We start from the raw sequence: 11,529 nt of genomic DNA, 5'->3' as shown, positions 1-11,529 counted from the left end.
AAGATCAGCATATAGAGAGTTGAAATATCAAATTTCACTTGCAATAAAACAAAAGGAAATTTTTGAGGTTAACACTGTATTGTCTTCTCTCATGGTAGGGAGGTGTTTTAGGATGTGATAAACACTAAGTCTGACATCCAGGTCAGGTTTGAAGTATCGAAAGAATTGGAAATTCAAAGGATGAAACATCTGACATCATCCCTAATCTTTCCAGGACTTCAAGACAAATTCTAGTTATTTCCACCACTCACTTCATACTTACCAGGCAAAAGTAATCTTAAAGTGACCAACCTGCACAGTATTTCCCCATCCCCCGAACACTACAAAGGAGCCACCCAGTGACACAGACAGCCTCAGCAAATGGCTTTGGTTCCCACTGAGAAGCCAGGGAAGATCAGAGGGGACTGGGTGATGGGAAAAATAAGTGTGAAAGAGGAGACCCCGTGATAACAAGACAAGGAATTGAAGACAAACTGTGAGCATTTCAGAACCACTGAGACAGCTTCCAAAACCTACTCCATATGCTTATGGACTACTGCACCTCTCAGCACTGTCGTCTGCTGGCTTCACCCCGGCATGGGGACTGATGCTCACTTATCTGTACATCCCAGGGCTCCATCTTGTGCTCCAACATGATCAGGTCTGGCTTAGATATAGTAAGGCTGTGTAATAGGAGAGGTGAAATGAGATGTACTAGAGATTCTTAGCTGCCACCGAGTATTGTGCTCAGTAGAGAGAACAGGACATTACAGAAGGTTCTAAATGAAGATCGCTGTTAATACTTTTTCTGACAGCACCTTTACTACTAGCTATCATTTAGATGTCCATATGTCCATATATTGCCCATTTTCTCCAAGTACTTCTGAGTCATGGGAATGTGCTAGAAACTAGGTTTTTAGTTTGGAGCAGTAATACTTTAGATATTGTTTTTGAATCACCCACATTTGAAAACTAGCAGTAGCTAGAGTTCAGGGTAGAAACCCAACCCCCCTCACTAAAATGAAATGAGGTGACCTTGACATTGGCACTCCAGGTGCTATGCTCCAGTCCATATTTCATCCTTAACTGTCTATAACCATAGAGCAATTATGAAGACTTAAAAAATGATCAGTTACTTTTCACCTATATGGAGCAGGGAGGTAGTTTTCAGCAATGATTTGTTCATTAGCTCCAGTTGACTGGTTCTGATAATAAAAGGGAGTTGTGCACATTATAGAAAGTCTGAAGAGTAATAATGATAAATTTAGTGAACAGTAGTCCATCTATGATTTTTCCATCAAAAGATTTGTATTTTATGACTTTTTCCTAGTATTTTCCATTTTTTCTTAATTGTGAAGCAGTTACAGTGTTCTGTGTAATACCATGGATTTTGGAGGGGCCTGCAGCTGATCTGCAGGTAGTTCAAAAGTTGTGACCCAGTGAGTGGACAGGTCACTTTGCTAACAAGTACAAAGCTTTGTATATGAGGGGCAATGCCTTATGTGAGCAGGTACAACTCAGCTTATTGTTAGATCTCAGGATGTTTTCATTGTTATCAATAAAAGTTAGGTGAGAGTCCTCCTAACCCCCACAAGGCCCTGAGAGATTAATAAACTGCCTCCCCATTGCTGTGCACAGAGTCAGAAGTCACCCTGGCCTGGATTCTAACTCCATTCTGCAGTTATAAGTATGTGGACATTGGTAAATAGCCCATTTCTGTGTCTCATCTCAGTTATCTTATTAGTAAAATGGGGGCTGTTATTTTAGCTGGGTCAGGTTGGGCTGGATTCCATTTATGGAATAATTAACCAGTTACCTAATAAAATAATTACATCAATGAGAAATCATTTCTTTAGGACTTTACAAAAATTCCTTCCCATTCTGTATTTTAAAATGTCATTTCAGTAAGTTATTTCATAAGGTGACTGTTTACCAGTTTGTTGTAAGGCATAAACGGGATACTTTGTTTCAAGTGACTTGTTTATAGTAAGCCCTAGAATTAATTTTGCTGTTGATACAATCATGAGGACAGATTGGTCCCGTGAGACCACTAGAGGGCAGCAGAAGAAACAATAAGGAATTTGAAGTTGGGGCATGCTGAGATTAAAGAAGGTTTTATTGTAGTTGGTGGTTAGTTCAGAAAAATAGTTTGGATAAAGAATGAAATATACCTCTCTGAAAATCTGCTCTTTGGTCTACAGATTGTCTCTGACAGGTCTAGGAATCCTTAGTGTTGCTGTCTACTCTGAGAACAGCCTGCTGTTATCTAGTCTGTAATGGGGATGCCAAATTTCAGTAGACTCATTTGTAAGAAAAAATTGTGTCCCTAAACTTTTCATTTTGATGTAGCAAATAGCTACCTGCCCTTATATTGAGAAGACCTTTAGCTGACTGTGATACGTCAAAGTTTTTTTTTTTTTTTAAGATGTATTTGTGTATACAGAACTGGGGTACAGGCCAGAGGTATGGGGGTGGTGAGAGGCTTCACCAGAGACAGCTTGAGTAGCAGAACAGGCATATCATCGAAGTACACTGCTGAGGGGAGCAGCGGGCGGGTCACGGTAGGTTTGCCACACCATATGGATCACCTCCAGGGCAGGCAGGGATCAAACTCATGTGGAAGTGACTTTAGCTTCTTAGTGCAGTGTTTTAACCTGCTGCGCCACCAGGGAGGGCCCAGATACTTCAAAGTTTTGAAGTTAATATGACTTCCTTTTTGTGCTACATAAAAATATGCAAAAAAAATTGAAAATCACTATTTCATATTACAAAGATACTTTAAATGGAATTAGAGATGAAAATATAAAGGGCAAAGATGATAAGGGTAATTGTGGCTCCATGCTTCAGTTTTGGAAATGATAAAGTAAGCTGAGTATAAACACATCTAAATATAGTGGTTATAGTTGTCTTCTAGAAAGTAGGCAACTTATAGGGGAAAAGGTTGAAGTTAGGAAATGAGCAAATATGTATTAACACCCAACCTTAGAATGTGATGTAGCAGCTAAAAGCAATTGGCAGCAAATTATAAGGTGTTATTAATGCATAATTGATTTTAATTATATGTCTCATAAATTGCATAAATCCATTAAGCGTAAAGGTGAGGAAGTACAATCTTCTTGGTGAAAAAGTCTTGTCTAACTGTGGAATAATACAATATTTTTTAAAAGACTTATTAATTTATGCATACAAGAACTGGGGTACAGGCAGAGGTGTGGGGGTGAGAGGATTCACCAGAGACAGAGTGGGGAGCAGAATAGGCAGATCTACTGAAATACACCAGAGTGGGGAGCAGCGTGTGGGTCAGGAGAGGTGACTACTCATGTGGGTCACCTCCCTGGCCAGGGATCAAACTCCTGCTGCAGTGGCTACAGAGGCTGCAGAGAGCTTCATAGTGCTGTGCTTTACCCACTGTGCCACCAGGAGAGCCCAAGAATATTCTTGATCAAAACCAAAAAGTACTGGGAATTTATTTCATCTAAAATGGATAAATACACCCTGAAATCTCAAAGATGGTGCTACCCTTTAAATGTTCATGTAAATACTATAAAGCCCTTTAGAGCTAGTGATGGAACCAAAAAATACTTGTAATGCTATACTAGAAAGCTTTGGTGGAAGATCACAAGTGGTTCAAAATACAGACGGTGTGTGTCATTCGTATTTTCTTTGATCTTGTTTACTGAAGATCTTATTGAAGTGTAATTACTATGTCATTACATTATGTCAAAATAATTCCAAGCGTGGTGTAAATTATTGATTTAATTGTCTAATCAAAATTTTTCAGATAAAAAGATTCAAGTTTTTAGAACTGGAGGAGGCCATATAAAAATTGAAATGAACTCTTATGCTTATTTACACAGCTCATTTATGTCAGAACCAAACAAGGACCCTAGTTCCTTTTCCACAACTTTTTTTTATTATATCCCTCTTGTAATGTCAGTACTGACTTAAGAGACAAAGTAGAATAGTTTTCCTTTTTCACTAGAAAAAGATCAGTATAGGGCCTTTCTTGGTGGTGCAGCGGGTTAAGCACAGCACTAAGAAGCTAAAGTCACTTCCACACAAGTTCGATTTCTGGCCCTGGAGGTGACCCACATGACGCTCAGACCTCTCCTGACCCCTCCGCTGCTCCCTTAAGCAGTGTACTTCATCGATCTGCCTGTTCTATTCCCCACTCTGTCTCTGGTGAATCCTCTCACTGCCTCTAAGCCTCTGGCCTGTACTCCAGTTCTGTATGCATAAATAAACAAATCTTTAAAAAAAATCAGTATATTAACATTCCTTTAAAAGTAGTTACCAGCAAATATCTTTAGAGAAAGTGCATACAGGAACTCAAAGGTACTTTCCTATTGACAGAAGCCTGGACCTACTATCATTAAGGAAAACTTACTGGCTTATATATACACATATAACCATGCACGTGAAACTCTTACTTAATTTAAAAAGAACCTCAAGAATTTATTTGGTTCAGTTCCTTGCCTTCTAGGAGGCAACAAAGTCACATTCTCCATTTTATGTTGAAATAATTGAGTGCCAGAAAGACTAATGACTTAATAAGTAATGAAGGGTCTTCCTGGTGGCCCAGGGGTTAAAGTCTCAGCTCTATCAAGCTTTTGCTAGCCTACTGCTGCATGAGTTTACTCCTTGGCCAGGGAACTAACCCACATAGCAAAGGAGACCTTTCCTGTCTTGCCTACTCTTCCCCTCAGCAGTATATTTCAGTAAAATCTGCCTTTTCTGCTCCCTATTCTGTCTCTGGTGAATCCTCTCATCCCTCATACCTCTGGACTATACTCCAGTTCTTGTATGCATAATATATACACACACACACATATATATATATATTAATACATATATTAAATATATATATTATGTATACATATATATTATCTATACATCTATATTAAATACACACACATTACACACACATATATATATTAAAGTAATGGTATGGGAGTGACAGTTCTGTCCTAGCAAAGCACCATAATATGTGCCTTTTATTGGCCAAAAAAATTTTTTGTTATTAAAGTTTATTTTCTATTTGTTCCTTTTAATTTGAGTTCATAACTTCACATACTTTTTCTCCATAATTGTATAAAAATAAATTACCAAGTAATTGATTATTCATTGCATTTTATATGGTCTAGTTCTCTGGACTCCTTGAAAGTAAATCCTGAGTCAGTTTGACCATGAGCCATCAGTCTAATACCCTGTAAGCAGGCATTGTTTGGGTTAAAAATAAATCAATAGAAGTCCTCATCTGGCTTATTTTGGCCAGTGAGTCAGTCGCTTAAGTGAATATATGGTGAAAACCAGGCACTATGTATGTCAGAATTAATCACAATAATTTAGTAAACTGCTAAATATTAAAAGTGTAGTCGTGCAGAGAAAAATCAGACCCATCATTTCGTTTTGGAGTTCTAGTTCTACATAATGGACGCCTAAATATAGGATGTAGGTTGTTACCTTCTCCAAACAGATTTTGTGTGCCAGGGTGCAGTTTGATAATAAAAAAGGCCCAAGCTGTCACTGTGGTAGAGTACAGAGGGAAAGCTTTTCAGAATATACTTTCATGCTGTAACTATAAAATGGTGCTGGTAAGGAGGTGCTTCACACAACATTTACAATGCCAATGACACAGCAATGTGTCAACTTCCCCTGGGTATGAGAGGATGATGCAAGACACTCTTGTGTGGGCTTCTCTTTACAAGTTACCAGCTTTATAAGGTTTTTTTTGTTTGTTTGTTTAATGTCCTGATTCTAAAAGATCATGTACTTAAGCTGTAATAAAGAGGAGACAGACATGAAGTTTCTGAATGTTGTGTCAGAGGAAGAAGTAAAGAAATCCAGAAATGGGAGACAGGAAAAATAGGAGAAGACATAGCATGCAAAGAGGGAGGGAGAGAGTAATATTTATTAGCACTAATTTTATGAAAGGCACTGTCTACATATCATATTTAATTCTCACTATATGAGGTAGCTATTATGTGCAGATAACAAAGTGGTACTCAACAGTATTAAGTTTCACACAGCTGCTAAGTAACAGAACCAAGATTCACGTTTTGATGTGACTTCAAATTGCATGATGTTTAAAATAGAATATGACAATAAAGACATTACGGGATCATCAAGGAAATTTCATTGAAAGAGAAACTGGCATAATTAGCAGATAAATTGATTTTGGAAATAGCATTTTGGATGAACTTATGCAACACATATCAGAAGACAGAGAAAAAAGATGAGGTTGCATTGAAATTCCATCATTACAAAAATAAAATGGCAGTCACGCAACCTAAGTTAGAAAAGGTGCTGTAATTAAGGTTTTAACTCAATACCTCCTGATTTGTTTCCCTCATTCTCCTCATCTACCCTGTCTCCAAGGAAGCTATAGTGACCTCGAAAGTCATCGCCCATGCATAAAAGACTGGGTGCTGAAATGTCTTTCCAATCCTGACACGAAGGAATACGGATGTTTTTGACATCGTCATTCCCGGGAACGAAGCCAAAGAGTTTCTTTATGCGCTGCATGACGAGGATTCGTGAGTGCTGCTGTGCAGCTTGTTCAAAGAGCTCCTTCTCGTTGTGCAGGTGGTTGTTCCAGTAGTAATGTTGCAGAGAAGTAAAGGGGGAGCAGCACCTTGCCAAGCAGCAGGAGAAAAGGACAGCGATGGTTGCCAAGGTGATCAAAATCCAGCCTAGCATCTTCACATTAATATAAAAAAGAAAAAAAAGCACCATCACATCAAATATTCAGAAAATCAGTGAGAGAAGTTCCTGCAAAGCCAAGGACTAAGATGTAAGTAAGAAATTCACTTTTCTCAATTTTTAACATATTGACAACAGGCTGCTTGTGGGATGCAGATGAAGATGTGATGGACAGTATAAGTCTGACCAGGTCTTGGAATTACGAAGGATTTTGATCTCTTAACTTGGGACAGAGTCTAAGTACTGCTCTTGAAATGGCAGATGCTATATAACCCACCAATTAATTACCATTGCATAAGTTTCATAAACTATCACCTTTGCTTTTAGATCAACCTAAATTTTCAACTATCAGGTACTGACCCATACATTTCCTCAGTGCCTAATGAATATTTAACTATAATAAAGGTGATGAAATGAAGATGATGGATAATAATGGCAGCGTCTTAAATGTCAATAATATGCCAACAACTATTCCCTGGCATTCCTGACTTGCTCTTCCCTTTTATTATTTTGTCATCAAAGAAGAAAGTCAGCATAAAATTTTATGTCCCTAAATGAACAGCACCTTATTATATTCCTCTTAATCTCCTTACACTTTTGAATGGTCATCTGCTGATCAGTTTTATGATTCACTTTGAAAATATCTTTGAATGGAAAATGAGCTATATTTTATTTCCAACAGTTTAGTTCCTACTTTTAAAAACTGACATGAATAGCTATTTTCTACTCTTAGAGTTCTTTTAAAAATTATTTTTTTTCAATATTTAGTGTTTATTATATAAATTGAGAAAGACAAGTTCCACATATTTAGGGAAGCCAGCAACATGCAGACAAAGAATGGGAGGTAAGTTTTCTTTTCTTCATTTCCAGGAATGAAGCTTGTGCTGTAGCTTGTGATTCACCAACAAGCCTGGCATTACCAATGTGTGCTATATGGACAGATACACTTCTTGAAGGCTAAAACATACCAAAGGATTCATCACAATTTAACCTAAGGGAGGCTGGCATGTGGAAGGAAGGGCATCTCCGTTGCCCATTACTTCATCAGCTATCGTTTCTTCAGCCCCAGGTTGACCTTTAACCGTGTTTAGTGCATTGTGCTTTGTTATGGGAAACTTCAAGATGATATTTAATATATGACACATTCATCCTTTCCAGAGTATGTAAGCCTAAAGAGAAAGACAAACCAGCAAGCTAAGAAATAATGGTAGAAAGTTTTTGGTATGAGTAAACACAGGGATCACAGAAGTACAATAGAAGAAAAATCATATAAGGGTGAGGAGTATCAGGAATACTTCCCAGAAAAATATAACACTCAGTCTTAAACTATTTAAGAGGTTTTCGCCAAATCCAAAAAGTTGAGGTGAATTTTCAAAAAGATTTATTTATTTATGCATACAGAACTCGGGTAAAGGCCAGAGGTGCAGGGGTGGCGAGAGGAATTCACCAGAGACAGAGTGGAGAGCAGAACAGGAAGATCAATGAAGTATACTGCTGAGGGAAGCAGCAGGCAGGACAGGAGAGTCTGCCTCACCAGTTGAAGAGAATTTTAAGATGAGAAGTACACAGGAAAATAAGAGTGTGAAGAGCTGGAGAACCTCAGAAAGTTTGGATTACAGGGTCATAGAAGCCTATGAAAAAAGTGACCCTAGGGCAGATAGTGAAGGCATTTATATGGCATGCCCAAAATTTGACTTTGTGAGTAGGGCACCTGGATATCATTGAAGGATTTTGTATGGGCTGGGAGTTTCATTATCTAATTTGTATCCAGAGCTATTTTGGCCTGCATGTGGAAGAGAGATTGAAATGGGTTGGAAGTAATGTCAGGAAGACATCATAGGAAATGTAGATGAAAAAGTATTCTGAGCTAATATGATCTTATGTCAACCTAGAATAATCCAACTGTGTGGAATGTGCATTCCTCATATAAATTGAAGTTCAAGATTGCAAAGGCATCCTGGTGAAATAGAAGCAGCATGCTCTTTGGCTGTCTTGTTATTTACTAGTTCTATGAACTTATGAAAGTAACATGAACTCTCATAACTTCAAGTTTTAGTAAAATGGGATTTATTATACCTATCTCTCAAGATTACAAGGATTAGAATTAAGATATGAAACATTTATATACTATATAGTATCAGTAAATATTAATTTGTTATCACTAGACCAAAAATCCTCTAATGACCTTTTAAACTGTAAAACTATCTCTTCACATAAGTCTGTCCAAGTATTCAATAAGACATTTTGTTTTGACTTTAAGAAAAGAAAATCTTACCATTGTCTATTATAGCCTAGCCTAGTATTTCTTAAGCAAGAACTGTTTTTTTTTTTTTGAGATTTATTTATTTATGTATACAGAACTGGGGTACAGGCCAGAGGTGCAGGGATGGTGAGAGTGTTCACCAGAGACAGAGTGGGGAGCAGAACAGGCCAACTGACAAAGTACACTGCTGAGGAGAGCAGCGGGCATGTCAGGAGAGGTCTGCCATGCCATGTGGGTTACCTTCAGGGCCGGGGATCGAACTCATGCTGAAGTGGCTTTAGCTTCTTCGTGCTATGCTTTAACCCGCTGCGCCACCAGGGAGAACACAGCAAGAACTGTTTTTAAAATTAAAATTGTCCCACTGATTTTTTTTTTTTTTACTTTTCACATATCTTAACACTTGTGCCTGTACTTCGGGACTAATAGAATAAGGTTTTGACAAAACCCACCTTAAAGGGATTTCTAATTTTCAACATTTATGTTTTGATAGTGACAAAATTAGCACCTCTAAATTTTAATAACTGAAAAATTCTGAGTTGAAAAGTGTGAATTTCTTTGCAATAAGTGGTTGCAAAAATAACGTGTTTTTATTACATTGTATAGTTTGAGATGCATTTCCTCCCAAATCCTTTGAAGAAATTGATAAAGGCCAATGACATTCTGACAAAATATCCACTTTTACAATTTAGATTATTTTATAAGTACAGTAGTTTCAGTCCTTTCCTTACCTCACCCCACTCCCTGACACAAAGCTGTTTATAGTTTATCTAATCATAATTAGACTTCCTATAATTTTATACGATATTTTAATATATGAGTATATATTATAAGAATGTTATATTATATTATAAGAATATATGTGCAGAAAGATGGAACTTAACAACAATGCCTAATTCATTGTTTTAAATGTAGATTCTGGACCCAGTGCTGTGCGTTTTAATTGTACTAACTCATTTATTCCTCACACAAACCCTGTGTGGTAGATACTATTAACATTAGCCATTTAATAAAAGTGAATTATGGATTAGTCTTGTAATTTGCACAAAATTTTGCAGGTTAATGGCAAAACAAGACTCTCATGCAGTTCTGCAGATTTCAAAGCCTAACATCCTCGCTATGTTTATACAGCTGCTCAGATATCACTTTGGTGAATGCCATCTAGTTTGAACTGTATAAACAGACAGTATGAGAAGCAGCAGGACTATGAAATATTGTCAGTGAGTCCAGTTAATATGGGGTAGTATACAAGGAAGAAAATCAAGAACTTACTTGTGACTGGTATCTGTGCAGAAGAGTTATTTCGTCTCTTACCAGCATCATATCAGGCGAATCTGATGAGTAACATGGAAAACTAGCCAGGAGCTCTTCTTGTTTGCTGGCACTGATGTTGTCAAACATTGGGTAGTGGTCCACAGGTGCAAATTCACTTGCTGCACATTCATAGTAGGTACCTGTCAGCAAGGTCACTGCCAGCCAGGTTAATGGAGCCACGAGTGCCCTCCCGGTGATGCTGAAGAACCTCAGGCAAGCCAGCTTGCGTTCCAGGACACTGATTTGCCGGTGCTGATGAGCACAGCTGCAACAGTATTCAGTGGTAATAGCCCACATTTGGCTTCTCAGAGCATAGCCGACAACCAGGAGGATTAAAGTAGGAATGACTAGAAAAGCAGACCCGTAATAGAAATTTTTCCCAACCTGACAGGGACATCCAAATGTGAAAGAGGAGAACAGCTGTTGCCCGCCAATAGTTAAAGCAGCAATTAAAGAATTGATACATGTGCCACTCTTCTGCAGAGAAGATAAGAGACTCTGAAAAGTCTGGCTCATCTTGAGAAGCTCTTACACAAATCAGTTGTGGCCCTTTCTGATCACTAGACTGCAGCAGCTATAATCATTTTATGGAAGCTTACTGGTTAAACTGGTTGTGTCAAATGACCCATCATCCTTATATGTTTAAAGGATTCTAGCATCTTTCCTTGTGTAGCCCATGAAGTAATAAATGCACTTCAGATTATAGCTGGAAGAAACCGCAGGAGGGATTCATCTGGTACAGGTGAAGGGGGAGGAGTCTTCAGTGTTATCTTTGTACTAAAAAGAGGATGATTTGTTGCAAAGCAATAAAATAATCAAATATGCAAAGAGTTTTCTGTCTGTAATCAGAAAATATTTATTGTATAGCTTCTAAGTAATAGGCATAGAATAGACGTGGACTCAAAAAGTGAGTGGCAATTCTCATTATCAAACTCTTAACATGGTCTAATACATAATCAATGAATTAAAACATCATGTTGAGGAAATCAACTTATGTACCATACACAAAGAAATTAAATAATATTTTTTAAAAAGCAGTTATAAAAAACAGAAAGGAGGTTAAGTACCGTATGGTATGTATAATAACAGTTCCAGAAAAAATAAAGTAAAGGTATAGACAGAGAAGTAATATTTGAAGAGAAGTAACTGAGAATGTTGTAGAATCAAAAAGTTTTCACATCAAAAGAGTGTTAGATGTTCTTAGCAGCATTAATAATAGACCTACGTGTACATGCATCATAGTAAAACAGCAGAATATGAACAATAAAGACATA

General features: G+C 37.6%; 2 protein-coding genes across 2 annotated transcripts in view; one reads left to right on the top strand and one right to left on the bottom strand.

Moving 5' to 3' along the window:
- Positions 1 to 5,649: 5,649 nt before the first annotated feature.
- On the bottom strand, positions 5,650 to 11,075 carry FAM26D (family with sequence similarity 26, member D). Its single transcript, XM_004674093.2, has 2 exons — positions 10,214 to 11,075; positions 5,650 to 6,678 (listed from the first exon to the last, which is right to left on the bottom strand). Exons 1-2 carry the CDS (start codon positions 10,769 to 10,771, stop codon positions 6,292 to 6,294), a joined length of 945 nt encoding a protein of 314 aa, XP_004674150.1. The 5' UTR covers positions 10,772 to 11,075; the 3' UTR covers positions 5,650 to 6,291.
- Positions 6,676 to 11,529, top strand: part of TRAPPC3L (trafficking protein particle complex 3-like) — a 55,719-nt gene continuing 50,865 nt past the window's right edge. Inside the window, exons 1-2 of the mRNA XM_012721971.1 lie at positions 6,676 to 6,772; positions 7,552 to 7,750. Coding sequence (XP_012577425.1) covers positions 7,688 to 7,750 — 63 coding nt within the window. The 5' untranslated portion in view covers positions 6,676 to 6,772; positions 7,552 to 7,687. The remainder of the gene's footprint in view (positions 6,773 to 7,551; positions 7,751 to 11,529) is intronic.

Source organism: Condylura cristata, unplaced genomic scaffold (genome assembly GCF_000260355.1).
Source record: "Condylura cristata isolate star-nosed mole 26May11 unplaced genomic scaffold, ConCri1.0 scaffold00001, whole genome shotgun sequence".
Classification (NCBI taxonomy): Eukaryota; Metazoa; Chordata; class Mammalia; order Eulipotyphla; family Talpidae; genus Condylura; species Condylura cristata.
This window is presented reverse-complemented; position numbering and strand designations above follow the sequence as displayed.

Coding starts and splice junctions, on each gene's coding strand:
- FAM26D (XM_004674093.2), bottom strand. CDS start 10,771: ATGAGCCAGACTTTTCAGAGTCTCTTATCTTCTCTGCAGAAGAGTGGC. Junction 6,679..10,213: donor TGCACAGATACCAGTCACAA/GTAAGTTCTTGA, acceptor ATTAATGTGAAG/ATGCTAGGCTGGATTTTGAT.